Genomic DNA, 16128 nt, shown 5'->3' on the forward strand with positions numbered 1-16128 from the left:
GCAAGCACTTTAAGCGTTTATGTATTTTTTGAAAAAACTATTTTTGTTGCTCCGAAATATGTTCAGAAATCGGCTGCCCATCGGGATGTCTGCTCTTTTAACCACTGCTGCATTCCTGAGTCGTTCCCACTACCTGGATCGAAACACTGTCTGTGTGTGTCTGTCCCCAGCATTCTCGCCTCCCCCTTGAGCTGACAACCCCCTACCCCCCCCCTCCCTGACCCTCAGGACAGCCGTGTCACCACTGTGTCACCATAGCTTCCTGCCCCACAGCCTCGGCCTCGCCTTCCCACACTGCAGCACGCTGCCCTGCTAAAGAGAGATGTGGACGCTCACTCCCTCCCCTCCTTTCTCCCTCCCCTCCTTTCCAGACTGTTTACAGCTACTCAGCAGACCCCTGGAGCACAAACACTCAGGCAACCTTTTCACTTTTGAGTCCAACCACAACAAATGAGGTCAGAGAGTATAGTTATCCCAAGTTGGTGAAAGCCCATACAATTGGTAGATACATGCTTTTATATGTATCCAAAACAATATACAATAATAGCCATTGTCCCTATTGCATGGTGTTTAACCCATAAGAGAAGAACTTAAGATTCTTGAAATAGTCCTATACTCCTTACTATGCTGGGATTTAACCTTTATTTATAGAATGATCTAAATCTGTGGCTCAGACTGGTGAAAACAAGCTACCTCGTTTAGCTTCACAATGGCATTCTTTACTACGAAACCATTTAAAGCTCTTTAACTTGTCTCCAAAACACTGTTTAAGTCAGTCATTTATTATTCTCGCTACTATGTTTCTCAAGCCTGAGAAAATACCAGCCCAGCACACATTTGAGAAACTGTTGTGTAGTTTTCTATGATAATTGATACAAGTGTGGGGACAACAGTTGTTGTAAGTCCTCCCAACTGAAACCAAGACAAAGAAACCAGGTTGTGTAATGTTTCATAAATAAATCTGTTTTATTTGTAACATATAAAATTAAATCATTTTTTTACAATTTATTCCAGTATAACACATGATATCCAAATAAAGTAGCTACATTTTGATAAATAATATTAATATTAAACACATTCATTCGTTGACATGTTTCGCTTTGTCTTTTGGAAAGAGAAGGGAATTCAATAGCTGCCACAAAACATGAACATGTATGCCCACGTCAGGAAGGAATGTAACCACACATTCATCTAACGAGTGAAGAAGTAACACATGGTCTCTGGTTCCTGGGTTACAAGATGATCATGGTACACTTATGTTACGCGTGTGTATACAGACTTAACATACACACACACAAGTCTACAGTATGGGTCCGTTCTGGTGTTATAGATCGAAATATACATAGCGAATTGATATCAACAACTAACATACATGTACAAATATTAATTACATGTTGCTCCATAACGAAGCTACTCATGATGCTCCAGTAGTATGAAGCGATTTTTGATCGAGATTGCTGATTCGGTCACAGCAAACAGTGCACTTCATTAAGTCCTCATGATGTAAGCTCACAATTCCTTGGGAATCTAGTTACAACAGGAAGTTGGTAGTTGATTGGCGCGTTGACTCTTGACCCCTGCGTTTGAATAGACTGCCATTGGCTGTCTGTCAATTCTTCTCATCAGGAGCTTTCGGGCCTCACAGCCACTGTCACTCAGTCTCTGAACTTGTGGATGTCGTTGAAAAGCCTATAGAAGGGGTAGGAGGCTTCGTTGGCATGGGGACAGTTGAAGGTGCACTTGCAGGACTCGATCATCATGACGTTCTTGTTGAAGGTCTCGCCGTCCTCGCAGCGGAACTTGACCCGGATGGTCCTGGTGTCCTGGGGGCTGCAGCAGCGGCCGTCGACGCAGGAGCCACAGTACCTGGGCCTGTACTTCTTCAGGCTGGCACAGCCGGCATAGGTGAACTTGACAGCCTGGCTGGACTTCTTGGTTCTGTTACACTTCTTTCCTTTCTGTGAGGAGAAGAAAAGCGAGGAGGAGAATACAGACTTTTAGTGGGGTTGTTTTTTTTTTTTTTTCAAAAGTGGTTTCAGTCACAGGTTTGATTGGTGGGGTATCGTTTTGGGGGTTTCGTAGACTCTGGGCTTACCTTGAGGCTCGTGTAAGGGGACTGGGTGCATGGTCGCACTTCGCAGATGCGTGTCTCTTTCACCAGCTTGCACTCGTTGTTGTTGTTGGTGACGCGGGTGGAGATGCCCGTTCCACAGGTCTTGGAGCACTGGGACCATGGGGTGGTCTGCACGATGCACTTTTGGCTCTCGAACAAGTGACCCTCAGGCTGCACTCTGAAAGCTGGGATGGCAAGGGAAAAAGGAAGACACGTTAGAAAATGCTATTGGCATGTCACAGGTGTAGAAAGAAGTCACGTGGTGGAAGTCCAATGGCTGCCAATGAGGGCTCCTTGCTTACCGGGTAGAGACTTGAGTCCACCCTTGACAAAGGGGATAAACTCGTTCCTGTTGGTGAGGTCGCTCTCGGACTCGTCTGTCGGCATGTGTTTGCCGAACAGCTTCTCCATCAGGTCGGTCTCCTTGCCGTCGTCGCACACCCACTCCTCGCAGCACTGACCGGCCACCTTGACCAGTCTGGGGTTGGCACAGCCCAGGTTGGGCAGGGAGAGTTCCTGTGGGCACAGTGGGATGCAGCCCACCGCCCCGTCGATACACGTGCACTGGTGTTTACAGTTGGGCTGGAAGCTCTCTCCGTTTTGGTAGATCCTGCTGTTGTACTCGCAGGGTCGGCCCTCTGATTTTGCTGTTGAGGGAAATGGGAACATTCTGTTATTCTATGCTCTGTAATGTTAGCTGCAGACATCCCATAATGTACTCCCAATGTACTAAACTCCCTCTGTAGGTCGACTGCAGTCTGACTAGTCACTGAGGTTGGGTTACATATTTGAGTGTAGACCAAGGTGCCAAGTTACAATCAACAATATCAAATCGTTAAGTTCTGCCTCTTCGTTTTGTACAGTATCCATAGCTTAAACATCAGTGTTGGAAATATACACATACCTCGACAGATGCCACGTGTAGCGCCAAAGCTGGCCCCGAAGTTGCATTCGAGTCCTTTAGTGTGGTCACAAGGCTCCGTCAGGCTACAGTCCTCGTTGAGCTGCCTCGAGCAGACCTTGCAGCACCCGCAGTCGTCCAGTGCAAGGCTAACGCCCGGAGCGCACTTGGGCAGGTCGAGAGGACAGTCGCACACGGCGGGGCAATAGAAGGAGAGGACCTGCGAGAGCAAGCAAACCCCATGTTACATTATATAAATGCCTGATGGTGAACCATTTCATATATTTGTACTTTTGACAAAGTCAAGTTTGGTTCGCCGTATTATTTAAATCGATTGACAACCGGGTTTTTTGCGCGTCTATTAGCTGTACACTGCTACTCAGAGTTAAATCAACTGAAACAGATTAAATGGTTTGTTAAAGAAAATAACTTACCAGGTCAAAGCTTCCAATGAAGATCACGATGAAAGAGAACATCAGCATCTTTGCGTTTTCTCTTAGGCGTATAGTCAAGAGTAATTCTGTTCACAATTCCTGTTCTGAGTGATACGTCTTCGGAAGAGTCCCAGTCAGTCGTCTGTAGCTGTTTGGTTTGTTTTCCAGTCTTTATAGCCGAGGATTAGGAGTTGTTCTAGCTCTGGTTGCAGTTGCAGTCTGCTGAGCTTGAGCGCCTCACGCCTTTTATACCGTAGTGAAAGCTGACGTCGTTGTTGGCTGGCTGCTGAACTGTTCCAAAACTATGCAAGGAATGTTTCTTGGCGCGTTTTCCATCCAAGCTAAGCACCACCCCGTCTAACTTTTTTTCTTAAATGAATTTTTCTTCTAGAATTGAACACACGTCTCCCCCCCCCCCCCCCTGACCGTTTCCTCTCTTTCCTATACTCCTTTATCCATTTCCTTGGCTTTTTTGTATTATCAGAAATGTCGATAAGAATATTGTGTGTGTGTGTGCGTGTTAACTAAGCTTACATTTAGTAGTAGGTGTTACATTTTAGAATAGTCTTTCAATTAAGAGAAGGGCAAATAAACCAATGTTTTCATTATTAATAACAATATCTTTAATCTTTAAATCCCTAACTGTTTTTAAAATGTGTTTCTGTTTAATTGAACAGTTTAGGCTTTTGCACTAAAGGTTTATCTACAATATGTTGTGTCCATTGTTCAACTTATAAGTAACTTACTTATAAGCTGCTTTTTGTGGTTCATTTGTGTCAAGATAATTTTCATGTTATATTGAATTTTCTTCCCAACCAAGATGGAGGAAATGTAATACTTTGGATATGCCACTCACCCTCTCATTATTTTTATTTTTTTATCTGGAATAGCCTACTAGTCTACTCTTTTGCCGAAGCTGAGGTGCAGAAAGATTATCGCAGTAGCGATATTCTGTGCGCTTCTTTGAGTTGTGGGAGAACTTAAGTTTACAGCTTCTATTTTTGGCCAGCTATCCCCTTTATTCCGTAGGACCAAGTATTTCCAGATGCGAACCAGACTCCAGACGTAACAATATCGCCATATTTGGTGTGGCAGTAGCCTGCATTATTAACATATTTCTTCTTCAGCTAGCCAACCACAAAGCATTCCTGACAGCTTAAAGGGTTGTTAAATATGTTCTTCATGCAGGAAATTCCTTAGCATTCCTCGGGTTAATTTACTTTTCACGCAATCTGTCCATCATTATTTGAAAAAAGAATCTTCTACAGTGATCCAATTTTCCATATGAGATGTTAGTTTGAGGAGAAAATACCAAACTCGTTTAGTCTACTTTTCATCGGGTCTCAAATAAGTCACATTCCACCGACATTTGTAATACAGATATACCTGACAGACGTTTTAGGATTTGACCAAGACAACGTAACCTACGTTATAACAGGATGCTTGATGACCGATTTAGTTGCCAAAAGAATATACCGACATTGACTGCTTTGGAGGAAAAATGTAGGTCATTGTTGACTGTCATTGTTTATTTTTACTCAAGATCGCACGGCATAGTTTTTCTTTAATTCATCCCTGGCTTTAGTTTACTTGACGAGATACGAAGAGAGCGTTGAACAAATAACAAAGTACAGCAGAATGGTAAACGCCACGGAGAAACCTGCCTCCGGTGAGTTTGTCTTTGTTTTTGCTTAATCGCATTTATAATCTTTCCTAGTTTTTGTTTTGGAGTGACGGCAGTATTTTAGTTACAGGTGTTAGTTTCGAAGTCAAACGTTCAACCACATCGACTGTTCGACATTAAATACATGTATCGATCAAGCGATTCGATCGATCACATTGGCTTTTGTTTTCCTGTTTATGTAAACTAACATTTTAATACTTAAAATTCATGACACTACACCATGCTGTGATAAACTTTGTTGACGAATTTTGAAAACAAACTATTTGTGACAACAAGTTGTTACAGTCAATTATAAATATAGTTTGCTATAGGCTGCATAATCAGATAGTAGCCTATAAGACACAACATAGCACTAATTGTGGTCACTTAGTATCAACATCATCAATGTGTTTTCAGTTTTAAGAAACTGAAACAGTTTAGATAGTGGGACCCTTTCAATTGTGATTCATCTGATTCAGTAGTCCCTCATGTTTGCAACAAGTGCCACATCTAAATGTGTCAATACCCTTCAAGGAAACAACCTAATGTCTACTCCACTACATGTCTACTACTCGACTAGCTCCCCAGGTTTCTCCTCAGAACTTTACGTTCTGATTTCAAATACCCTGTGCTACCACACATTGTTCAGATCCACTTACTCTGGGGGAATAGGGTGTTATTGGAAACAGTGCCGTCATTGTACGCAAGTGGAACTACATGCCACAATATTCCTTCGACAAAAAATACCCATTTAGGAAACATTACAAAGGCGGGACATGCAATCATAATATTTTCCACCCTGGATTGTCAGTGTAGCTTCCTCTCTTTCAGCTTGTGGAACACTATAGGAAGCTCAATGAATTGTGGGAGGTTCAAAATCTACGCAAGCTTCTTATTGGCTGACCCTCTCCAGGCTGGTTCATGTAACCTCCTCCTCATCAGATTTTATGACAAATGTTTGTTACTGTCAGCAAATCTAGCTCTGTTTGGAGTTCTTCTTCGAAAGACATGCAGGGATATAGCCTATATGACTTGTCACTAGCGGCATATCTCTGCATATTCCCACACAATTCTCGGTTGTGTCAACAGAATAAATCTCATTGTAATGGAAATCTATCACTTCACACAAACAGTGGGGGTTCGAGAGTAGATATTTTGTATTGGTAAAGTATGACCTTTTCAGAGAAATACTGCTGTTGTTTTTGCGGTTTAAATCAACCCCAGGTGGCGAGACGTTTCTGCTGTCACTCATTTTTATAGCTGCAGAGTCTTAGAATGTTCCAGGTGTGCCTACGAGGGGTTTCCTTCGCTTAACCTAAATACTTCACATGGGAGCAAGTAAAAGACAGACTTGTCTGGGGCAGACATCCACTAAAGAATGGAAAAAAACATGGGGGGGGGCTAGAGTGGAAAAATGGAATGTGGGGCTCCTGGAATGTTTAGACCAGTCAGGAAAATTGAGTGGATCTGGAACAAGAAAAGACAAACTTTGGTCCTGGGGTGTGGAAGAATGTTCTCTGGGATGTCTGAAGAAACATTCCATTCAAAGCTAAGCCCAGCGGCTTCCTTAGATAGCTCCACAGGGAAAAGGAATATCGTCCCTGCACACACAATACATCCCCTCATTGACCCAAAGACGCGCCCTCCTCTCCCTACCAATCCTTTGACAATCATCAAGATAGAGGGCAAGTGAATTAGTCCAATTCTTCTAATGATCTGATGTGAAAGTCAAGTTTGATCCCGATTTAAGTGCCCTGCGTTTTTGGTGTGATGGGACAAGTCTTGAGAAGGGATTGGCTGGCATTGAGGACATTGTTAGTCATGCTTGCACTCCATTTTAATCCAAATTAACACGTTATGGAATCCGTCACAGGCTTACATCATGTGTCATGTAATGGATAATTTTAAAATTTGTAACTGTATTTTTTTTCCCCCACTATCATTCCATCATCCATTTGACTTTTGTCGTTTTGACACCCACATAGAAGTCTAGCCAGACTTAAATCTAGATATGTTATTAACATGATAGTAGTGTACAGTAAGCAGAAATACATTGACATATATTTAATAATAGTATTTGCATGTTTATAGTCCATTGTCTGAAACGGCTCTTGTTTTTCTGATATTTTATTGCCATTCTATATTCATATAATATAATCTCGTGTGCGGTTACAACAATGTATAATCTAGTTAGACTTTGGCGCATTCCATAATGAACCACTCACTGTCACTTGCACAGTCGTGCGGTTCAGTGAGAATTGATACATTCGTACACGTGACGGTTTGTTAGTGCGCGTCATCAGAGCACTGTCGCTTGCCTGTGTAGCCGACCGGAGCGGGACTGTCAGTTTAGTAAATATAGAAGCGACAAACGGGAAAACAAACAAATACAGCGAGTAAAAGACAACAGACTGTTCTCGCTTTCATTCATTTGTAGTGCTGTTAGAACTGCTGATAGGCTATTTAGCATGGCTGGTTTAATGGCAGGTTTTGGGAACTTCACTCACGCTGTTGTTCGTGCAATTCCCTCATCCCTTGCCAAAGAAGCACTGAGGACAAACAACTTGGATGTGGATCTGGCGAAAGCTCAGTTGGAGCATGAAGTATACGTCAACGTTTTAAAGCAGAAACTCGGATTGGAGGTGATCGAACTCCCCGCTGATGAGTCTCTCCCGGATTGCGTGTTTGTGGAAGATGCGGCTGTGGTTTGTGGTGACACCGCGCTGATTACGAGACCCGGGGCAGAGAGCCGAAGGAAGGAGGTAAAGAGTGCAGTTATTGCTGTAGGAATGACCAGTTGAAACAATTTATTGTAAGTGTTGTTATATTCCACGATCAATTATATGCGCCGTGGCTTGACCATAACGTAACCTGGTAGCACAAACGGGGCATAATTAACAATCAGGCAACGCCCTTTGAAAGACAACCAGTCACTAGGGAATTAGTGCACAACTGCAACTTTATGTAGCCTAAAATCTTTTTCGGGTTAAGGCCATATGGCAGCGTTGTCATGACTTCGTGTGATGTTTTTCTTCACAGGACATAATTGAAAGGCGCAGGGATTAATAGTTGAATTATTAGAGTTGTTATGTTACACTAACGAGAAGCCGTGCACGTGATCAAAACAACACATTTTAATAACGTAGGCATTCATTGAGCCAGTGTCAAAATGTTTGGCATTTGACTGTGTTGTGTGAACAGATCTTTCTCTCCTATCCCCTCATTGCTTTTAGACTAATTCACTCCAACTCCTTTACAGCTAACATGAGGCTGTCGGCTAGTGTCGGTGGTTCTAATGCCCTCAGCATGAGTTGCGCAACATCCTTATAAAGGAAAAGAAACTTTCTGAGACAGTCGAGGCATTTCCCCTCAGTTCACGGTCATGTTTACGTGATAAAAACGGACCGTTTAAACGAATCAGACAAACAGTGCATGCCCAGTTTCTGCCCCTGTGGACTGTGGACGATTCTGTCTGTCAGTGACAGTGTGTTCAACGGTTGGGCTGGTTTTCTGAAAGCCTCTGTCACGTCACATCACATACCCCCGCTTGACCCAGCGCCGGTAATGGTGCCCAGTCACACCAGTGGCAGTGCGTATTGATCGGACTGTAGAGCACTCCCGTGTACTGCCAAAGGTCCGTTGGGTTTTGTTTTGCTCGATTCCAAGCACGTTTCCGGACACAAAAGTGTTTTAATAATGTATCTCCGAGGCCTATCTGCAGTGTGTGTGAGAATGGCGTGGAGCAGGCCGTGTGCTGTTCCACATGGAAGATTGACGGGTTGGGGATTGGATGAGGCGTCTGGGGCTAGTTGAAGTGGTCTGGTGACCTTTGTGTCCATCATGAGAAACCTTGTGCCCGGGTTTTGAGAGCGACCTAGGTTTGACACATTGTCACTCACTAGTGCATGCTGTGCAAGACTGATATGGTTGTCCGCCCCAATACCACCTACCCCATCACCCACTGTCCCCAGACCCCGCAAACAGAATGAATCAATGCCACACATTTACTGGTGAACCCATGTCATTGATTGATGGTTGGATCATTGCTTATAGTGGAGAAAATCATTAATTTTCTGTCTTTTGGTCTCAGAAGTAAACAGTTCTAGGGAAAGTGGTCTTACAGTAGCAATATCTAGATCACCCAGCTCCCAACTCTGTAATTGCCTAGCTATTGCATAGACTGCCAGTCAAAAGTGTAGCTATGTGGTGTAGTTTATTATTTACAGAGATTTGGCAGATTTGGCTGTTGATGTAATTCTGTTTCAAACAGAGCATAGACATGAATACCAAACTAGCCAGTTGCATAGACTTGTATGGGTTGGATTGGGTAATACATTTCTGATAAGTCACTGATAAGAAGGCAAACAGAACAGACATTGTGCTACAAATATCAGCCCTAAGGTGTGCCCTTGGACAGATATTCCCTTGTAAAAAGGCTATTGCATGTGACACTTGTAGTTATCGCAGCCTCAGTACTATGCATGAAAATGTGACCTTTGGATTGTGCCTTGTGTTTCTTGTAAATATTTAACATATTACCCACCAACTCGAGCAAAACTGCATTCAAGTAACTGATGGCTTTTCGTACAGCCTTGTAAGGAAGTAGATATATTTTTAAGTGACGTTGCTTTTGATAACCATAACCACATTCCCTTTACTTATGCAGACAATAGTCTTATGAAATGCTAAAGCATATGTCTGTTTCATATACAACATGTTGTTTGATTTTGATTGGTTTTCTTCCCAGAGCTTGTGGTGGTGGTGTGTGTGTGTGTGTGTGTCTATAGAATAAGGCCAAACCAAACAGTGTGTTAGTCTATTATAACAGCCCTCTCAGTATAGTTTGCATGCACTGCACTGCATATGGAGTCACAAGTATGCAGATAATCATATAGTATACAGATAATATTTCCCCCCCCAAAATGTCATTTACATGCAGTCAACAGCAGGTATTGAGTTCGCGCCAACTGTGAAACAGCAGTTGTCGCAGTGAAGTAATAAGCACTTGAGTATCAAATTAGTTACTCAGTGCTGTTTTCTCTCCATTCATTCAGAATCGCTGAAGTAAATGATTGCTTGTGTGAGGTTACTATTCACAGAATGAATTATTTACCCCCTCCATGCTGCCTAATCATTTTTCATTTCGCTAACTTAATGAGCTTGATACTTCAGCTTGAAGGATGAAGCATTGAAGGTTGTTTGAGGTCAGGCTTTTGGATGCGTAATAGTGTTTTGAGACTCGTTTTGAGACTTGAACACACACACACACACATTTCAGGCTTCTCAAAGCATTTATCAGCTACCTGATGCAATTTGTAAGCCTAGATCATCAATCACACACACACACACACACACATACACACACAGTCACACACACACACACCACCTGTGAATCCCTGCCTGTGGTGGCTGTGGGGCTGTCGTTCCGACTGCCAAGCCCTGGCTAATCGACTTGCAGAAGAAGAATGAGTCGTCTTTCCCCTCACTCCGCCCCGCCACTTCTTCAATCTTAATCTCCCCGCTACTCGCGGGAGCACTCCGACTTCATCCCCATACACCCCGCTGTTTTTATGGGACAGCCGACGGATGCACAAGTGGAGCCCCCGCCTCAATCAGTATTTCATTTCCCTACTGTAAGCCATATCATTTCACCGCTGCTTCTGTCGTGTGTGTTGTTTTTTCCCCCATTCATCTACATTTTTCTCGAGGCCAGGGGTGCACAGTTAGAATTCAAAGAGGTCCATTGCCTCACATTTTCTCCCACCCAAAGGTACACACCGTGAGCATTTCTTCACCTGCGCTATGATTCGGGACGTCTTTCTTGCATATGTAGGCCCCGACAGATAATAAACAAAGCACTGACACTCGCTGCGGGAAGGATAAAGGCATATTTGTCCGTCCACTCGTCTTTGAAAGCTGGATTTTCTGTATCGACTTTCGTGACTTTTGTGCACGCCGTTCCACAACTTCCCCTCGAGCCTCTGCTTTGGCCTGCCTCCCTGTCTCTGTCCTAACACGCTTTGTGAACTTTTGCTTTGATTGTCTGAGTTTCGTGAAGCGATTCAAATGACGCACGTGATTGGACAACACTTAGTATTATGGGCCCCTGTCTGGGACCTTCCCAGCTGTGCTGAGCCAGCGCAGCATGTGGACATTGAAAATAGCGGTTGCTTCATCAGTATTTAGTCATACAGTATTTACAATTATTCATGAGAAAGGTATCTAGGTTCAGGCACAATTGGCTAAACCTTCAGCCAATTGTGCACCCCATGCTCTGGGCCAATGACTGTATCTTTACAAAATGGTCTCATCTCTCGTTATTCCAAAGGCAAACTTTTGACATTGTAATGTCGTTTTCCGAAGGAATCCGTCAGCCATAACAAAGGTAGAACTCGTGCCCCTGAGCAGGAAGGTGGGGAATAACCGTCTCAGACCCAACTTTTAGGTCACATTTTTCAGACTTCAAATATTTAGACTCCGGGCTGAGAGTTTACAGTGAGTATCCGTCCTCCCTCCCCCCCCCCCCCATCTCCCCGCCTCGCATACCCCCTCAGTTCACCCCAAATTGACACCCGATGCTCCGGAGGCCCTGTTTTGACTAGACGCCCTGCAGACGCTCATTTCATTCCCCTCCGTTTCCCCCGCTCCCTTAAATGACTTCCTGTGCGGAAGCGACCTGGTTTCCTTCAGGGGGCGCTTGACATCCTCGTGCGAAAGGGGGGGGGGGTGCGTCCCAGGCCCAGCAGGGCCCCGAGTGAGACAGGGTCAACCTGGCGGCTTCCCCGACTGTCTGGCACATTCCTCCGCATCCAAACCTGCTGCTTCCTCAGCGAGGAAGAGATTTGTCCCCCGTCTCCGTTTGTCTCACCGACCGTCCTCGCCTCGTTTTTTTTCGTCCGGACGTACCGTGTTACACAGTCCAGCCCTTTCTTGTTTAAACCCTTCCACTTCCCTCCCGTCTACGTCTCGCTCGTAATCATTCTTTCGACCCCCCCCCCCCCCCCCCCCCCGTCTCTCCCTCGACATCTCTGTCAGCCCCCCTACAAGTCCAGCCAGCGCAGTGCGTGGCCTATGTTACGCACCTGCCGCGCATCTGCCCCTCGTATGTGTCAGGGGTTGTGTGAAGAGCGCCGACGCGAACACGCCGGCATCTTTCTTCACCCGTGGCCTTGGACTTGGCTGTCTGTTACACCCCCCCCCCCCCCACTCCCTCCCTCCCCCCAAGGGCAGTTGTGGGACTCTCACGGGCAAGAACTCCTCACCCAGCCTCAGAAGGACACGGTCACGGCCAGCTGTCGTCCTTGGAGAGCTGGCTTCAGATCAGGCAGGAGCCATGACAGGAACATGTGTTAGAGCACACTAGAAGAAGGTCATCTGCAGACACAGAGAGCAAAGGAAAGGCTGTCTATTTCCCCCCATGCGTCGACTGTCTTTCAGACAGAGCTTGTGAGCTAAATTGGAAACGCCTTGGCCCAATGTTCAGAGCTCCTTTTAGCACATTCCCAGAAAATCGAATCAATAGACAGACGTTTTCAGCTTCACTTCATATACGACACGGTTTTGAAGACTCTGTCGAAAGTAGCTGACTTGGAAAAAGTAAGCTACAGATGTCTTTTGTGCTGATGTCATTTTACAATGTTTGTCTGTGTGCTAGTGTAGACATGGCTCTGTTGGCTAGTAAAACCTACTTTAAGTATTCACAGTATATCACAGACTCAACTCAGCCTCGTGAAGGTTATCGAGGCAGAGTCATTGACCCAAGGGGGTTGTGAGTGTGTGGATATTTTCAAAGGCCCGTCTCCACCGTGGGTAAACATCCATATTCATGATGCTTTTGAATTCGACTGTTTCATATGCGCAGCATATGAAAGACCCCGACAGAACAATGAAAGGTGTTTGCGAGCAGGTTTGTTTGCGAGCAGGTTTGTTTTCGAGCGTGCCCGAAGTGTTTCCCCCGAGCTGTTAAAACAGGTCAAAGTGCTTTGTGTGGAGTTTGAATTTCAACGCTGTATTATGTCTGTCATCTGGCGGATGTCACAATTGAATTTCAGTGTCAAGCCGTACTAAGTGAGATGCATGTCTTCCAGCGAAAATAATGAAGCACGCCCCGCCACTCCCTTTGACTACGGAAACACGTGGCGCTCGCTGGAATCTTCCGAGAAAGACGCGAGCTGCGCTCATTCCAGAGAGACGCACGCTCACCCCCCTCTCCCCCTGCAACCTGCCTGTCTGCCCCCCCGCCAGCTGTGGCGAGTGGGTCCCCTTCCAACCTCTCCACCTCCCCTCCTCCACTTGAGGGAACAGCTTGCGTCTTCTCTCAGCGCAGTGTCGCCGTCGATGAGGGTTCCGTTTGAAAGGCAGGCCTTGCGGTACGCTCTTGTTTCACTGGAATGTCTCCTGGCATACTTGTCAAAGCTCAACGAGAGTTGTACTTTTTTGGTCCTATATGTACATTCCAGGTCAGGGCTGCGTCAAAGCATACTTCCGCACAGACAGTGGAAGTAGCGTAAACTTTTCACCCCTTCCCCTCCCATTAATCACAGGGCCGGGTCTTGTATTTACATGCCAAGGTGAAGCCAACGTGGCCCAGACCTCTGAGGTTAACCTGCCAGCCGCCCCTTGCCACAAACCCAACATCCGCTAGAACACACTCCCTAAAAATAGACATTCTTCACCCATACAGAAGGAATTCGCAAAAGTAACACGCACACAGGCAGTACATAGCATTCCTCACGCGCGCATCGCGAGGCGCCGAATACACGCCGCCGTCTTCCCAGCGCGCGGGTGTCAACATCACTCATCTTTTTGGACAGGGGCCTGGGAGAACAAGCTAATGCACGGCCCTGTAATGCACGACGCCATCAGACCTCCTCCTTAAGATACACCCCCTTTCCCCCCTTCCCTGTCCGCCGCCTCGCCTCGCGTTTCGAAAAGCCTTCTCCACTTTACCGAGCCGACCGTTGTTCCGCGGTTCTGTCGTCTGACAGGAACCGTATGGGGGGACCAGGCTCAGTCAGCTACGGTCGCCTGTGTGCTTCGTTCTCCCCCAGTTCTTCCACGACGCCTCCCTCCGTCTCTGTCCTCAAATGGATCCTGTCGCTCCCTCCAGGGGGAGTTGGAAAAATCTTTTGTGGCGCGAAGCGATTCATGGACTTGAATCCCAGCGATACGACAAGGCTCCCCCCGTCGTTCAGCCAGGGAGACGTGGGCCTGTACGATCAATGTAAAAGCATTCCAGTGGCATGAGCATGCATTCATGTGCCTCATTTCAACATCCCCCCCCCCCCCCCCGCCATCTATCATCTTCGTTTTTGAAGGGCCCATTTTCGCCATTCGAAACCAATGACCAGATTTTGCCCTTAGGTTTACTATAGGGCTTTTATTTTTTATTTTTTGAGATTTAGTAATAGGGGTGGGAATCTTTTGGTACCTCACGATTCGATTCTCGGGGGTCACGATTCGATAAAAAATCGATTCACAATTTAATTGATTTTTAATTTGTAATACTTAAAAAATAGATAATTACAAATGATTTTTTAAAGTTGTGAATCGCGAGAAGACTGAATCGGGATTCATATGTAAATAGATTTTTCCCCAACCCCTATTTTGTAATGTATTGATTTAGTTTACTTATCGCCCAATGAATCCTTTGTAAAGGAATAAATAATCTTACACAACAATGTTTATTGATAACAGACACAGAAGTGCAGTTCCGGTTGCAAATAAACATGGATGCTCCGGTCTCGTTCGCTGGCACAAACAATAGGGGATTTGAGTCCTTTGGCCTTTATATCCCTCCAGCTTCGTAATGCCTCTGGACTTAGCCTATGTTGGGGCCACGTGTCAGTGCATGTAGGCGCACTGTGTGTGTGTGTGTGTGTGTGTGTGTATGACAGTGCGCTTGCGTGCGTGTGGAGTGTTTGCTCAGGGGCCAGACACAGATGTCCAGATGCATCGCTGGACATAGGATGAGTGAGTATGTATCGGTTTGGTGCCAGAGGGGGGGGGGGGATCTTCTGGTGCAGAGCACCTCTGGGTGTGTGGCTGTGGGTGGTGGAAGAGAGGGGTGTGGGGGGGGGGGGGTTGGACTGAGAGAGAGAAGCAGCCGGAAGGGTACACGCTGCCCCTGTCTGCCCTAAGTTGTAACAGTATGGCGTGATTTCCACACCCAGTCTGTTCTCACGCCAGGTCCGACATTCAAACAACATCCTCCTCCTGTCTGCTCTGCTTTCCCGACCTCAAACATGCCCACACACACACCCGGCAGATACAAACAGACACACACCGACTTCAGCCAGACACAAAAGCCCAGACACGCATATTGTTCTTCTTCTTTTGGTTTACGTCTGAGAAATTGGTCACAAACACGAAGGCCAACAGCTCTCTGAGAAGACAAACGCCTGTAGACCAAACCCAAGCACAAACTCGCCTGGCCAAAAGAAAGACAGGGCAATTAAGGTACGACCACAAAACAGGGGCTTAGGCTCCACGGCTCACCGTGTGTCCCTCTCTCACGCTACTATTGTGGAGGTGGAGACGAGAGGAGGGGTGAACCCGGGGTCACGGAACAGTTTGGGGGGGGGGGGGGAGGGTGGTCTCTCCTTGTGGAGACCTGAGGCCGTGTGTACAGCGAGGTGTGTCTCTCCCCCCCCCCCTGGGGATTTAGGACTAGAATCATCTCCTAATCCCTTCCCACCCTCGGAAGATGTTTGCTCAGATGGTGAAAGCAAATGCAGTCGTTCCACACTGCGGGGAGGTGTGGGTGACGGGGGGGGGGGGGGGGGGGGATAACAGGCCGGTGTTGGTGGAGATAGGTGAACTGTAGCATGACTGCTGTCGGTTACATAAGCCCCCCCCCCCCCCCCCCCCCCCCCCCCCCCCCCCCCCAGTTTCCATTGTGCAAGGGTGTTTGTTTGACTTGTCTTTCCAGCGAGGAGGAGGAGTGCATGTGGACGCTCAGGGGGCTGATCACATGAAGTGCAGCGCTGGCACGTCTCTCGGAAAGAAAAGAGGAGAA

The 16128-nt window shown here is 46.2% G+C and overlaps 2 protein-coding genes across 3 annotated transcripts in view; one reads left to right on the forward strand and one right to left on the reverse strand.

The window, feature by feature from the left end:
• Positions 1-942: 942 nt before the first annotated feature.
• ccn1 (cellular communication network factor 1) lies at positions 943-3686 on the reverse strand. Its single transcript, XM_047049917.1, has 5 exons — positions 3449-3686; positions 3018-3234; positions 2416-2760; positions 2096-2298; positions 943-1958 (listed from the first exon to the last, which is right to left on the reverse strand). Exons 1-5 carry the CDS (start codon positions 3494-3496, stop codon positions 1656-1658), a joined length of 1116 nt encoding a protein of 371 aa, XP_046905873.1. The 5' UTR covers positions 3497-3686; the 3' UTR covers positions 943-1655.
• Positions 3687-4612: 926 nt separating this feature from the next.
• Positions 4613-16128, forward strand: part of ddah1 (dimethylarginine dimethylaminohydrolase 1) — a 45009-nt gene continuing 33493 nt past the window's right edge. The window contains exon 1 of one of the 2 annotated variants that reach the window (XM_047050068.1): positions 4613-5117. Coding sequence is in view for 1 of the 2 variants with exons in the window: in XM_047050067.1 (XP_046906023.1) it covers positions 7580-7873 (294 nt within the window). In the remaining variant the exon portion in view is untranslated. Of the gene's footprint in view, positions 5118-7378; positions 7874-16128 lie in introns of those variants that run through there. The other variant, XM_047050067.1, reaches the window with a different exon arrangement.

The sequence above is a fragment of the Hypomesus transpacificus genome, chromosome 26 (genome assembly GCF_021917145.1).
Source record: "Hypomesus transpacificus isolate Combined female chromosome 26, fHypTra1, whole genome shotgun sequence".
NCBI classification, from domain to species: domain Eukaryota; kingdom Metazoa; phylum Chordata; class Actinopteri; order Osmeriformes; family Osmeridae; genus Hypomesus; species Hypomesus transpacificus.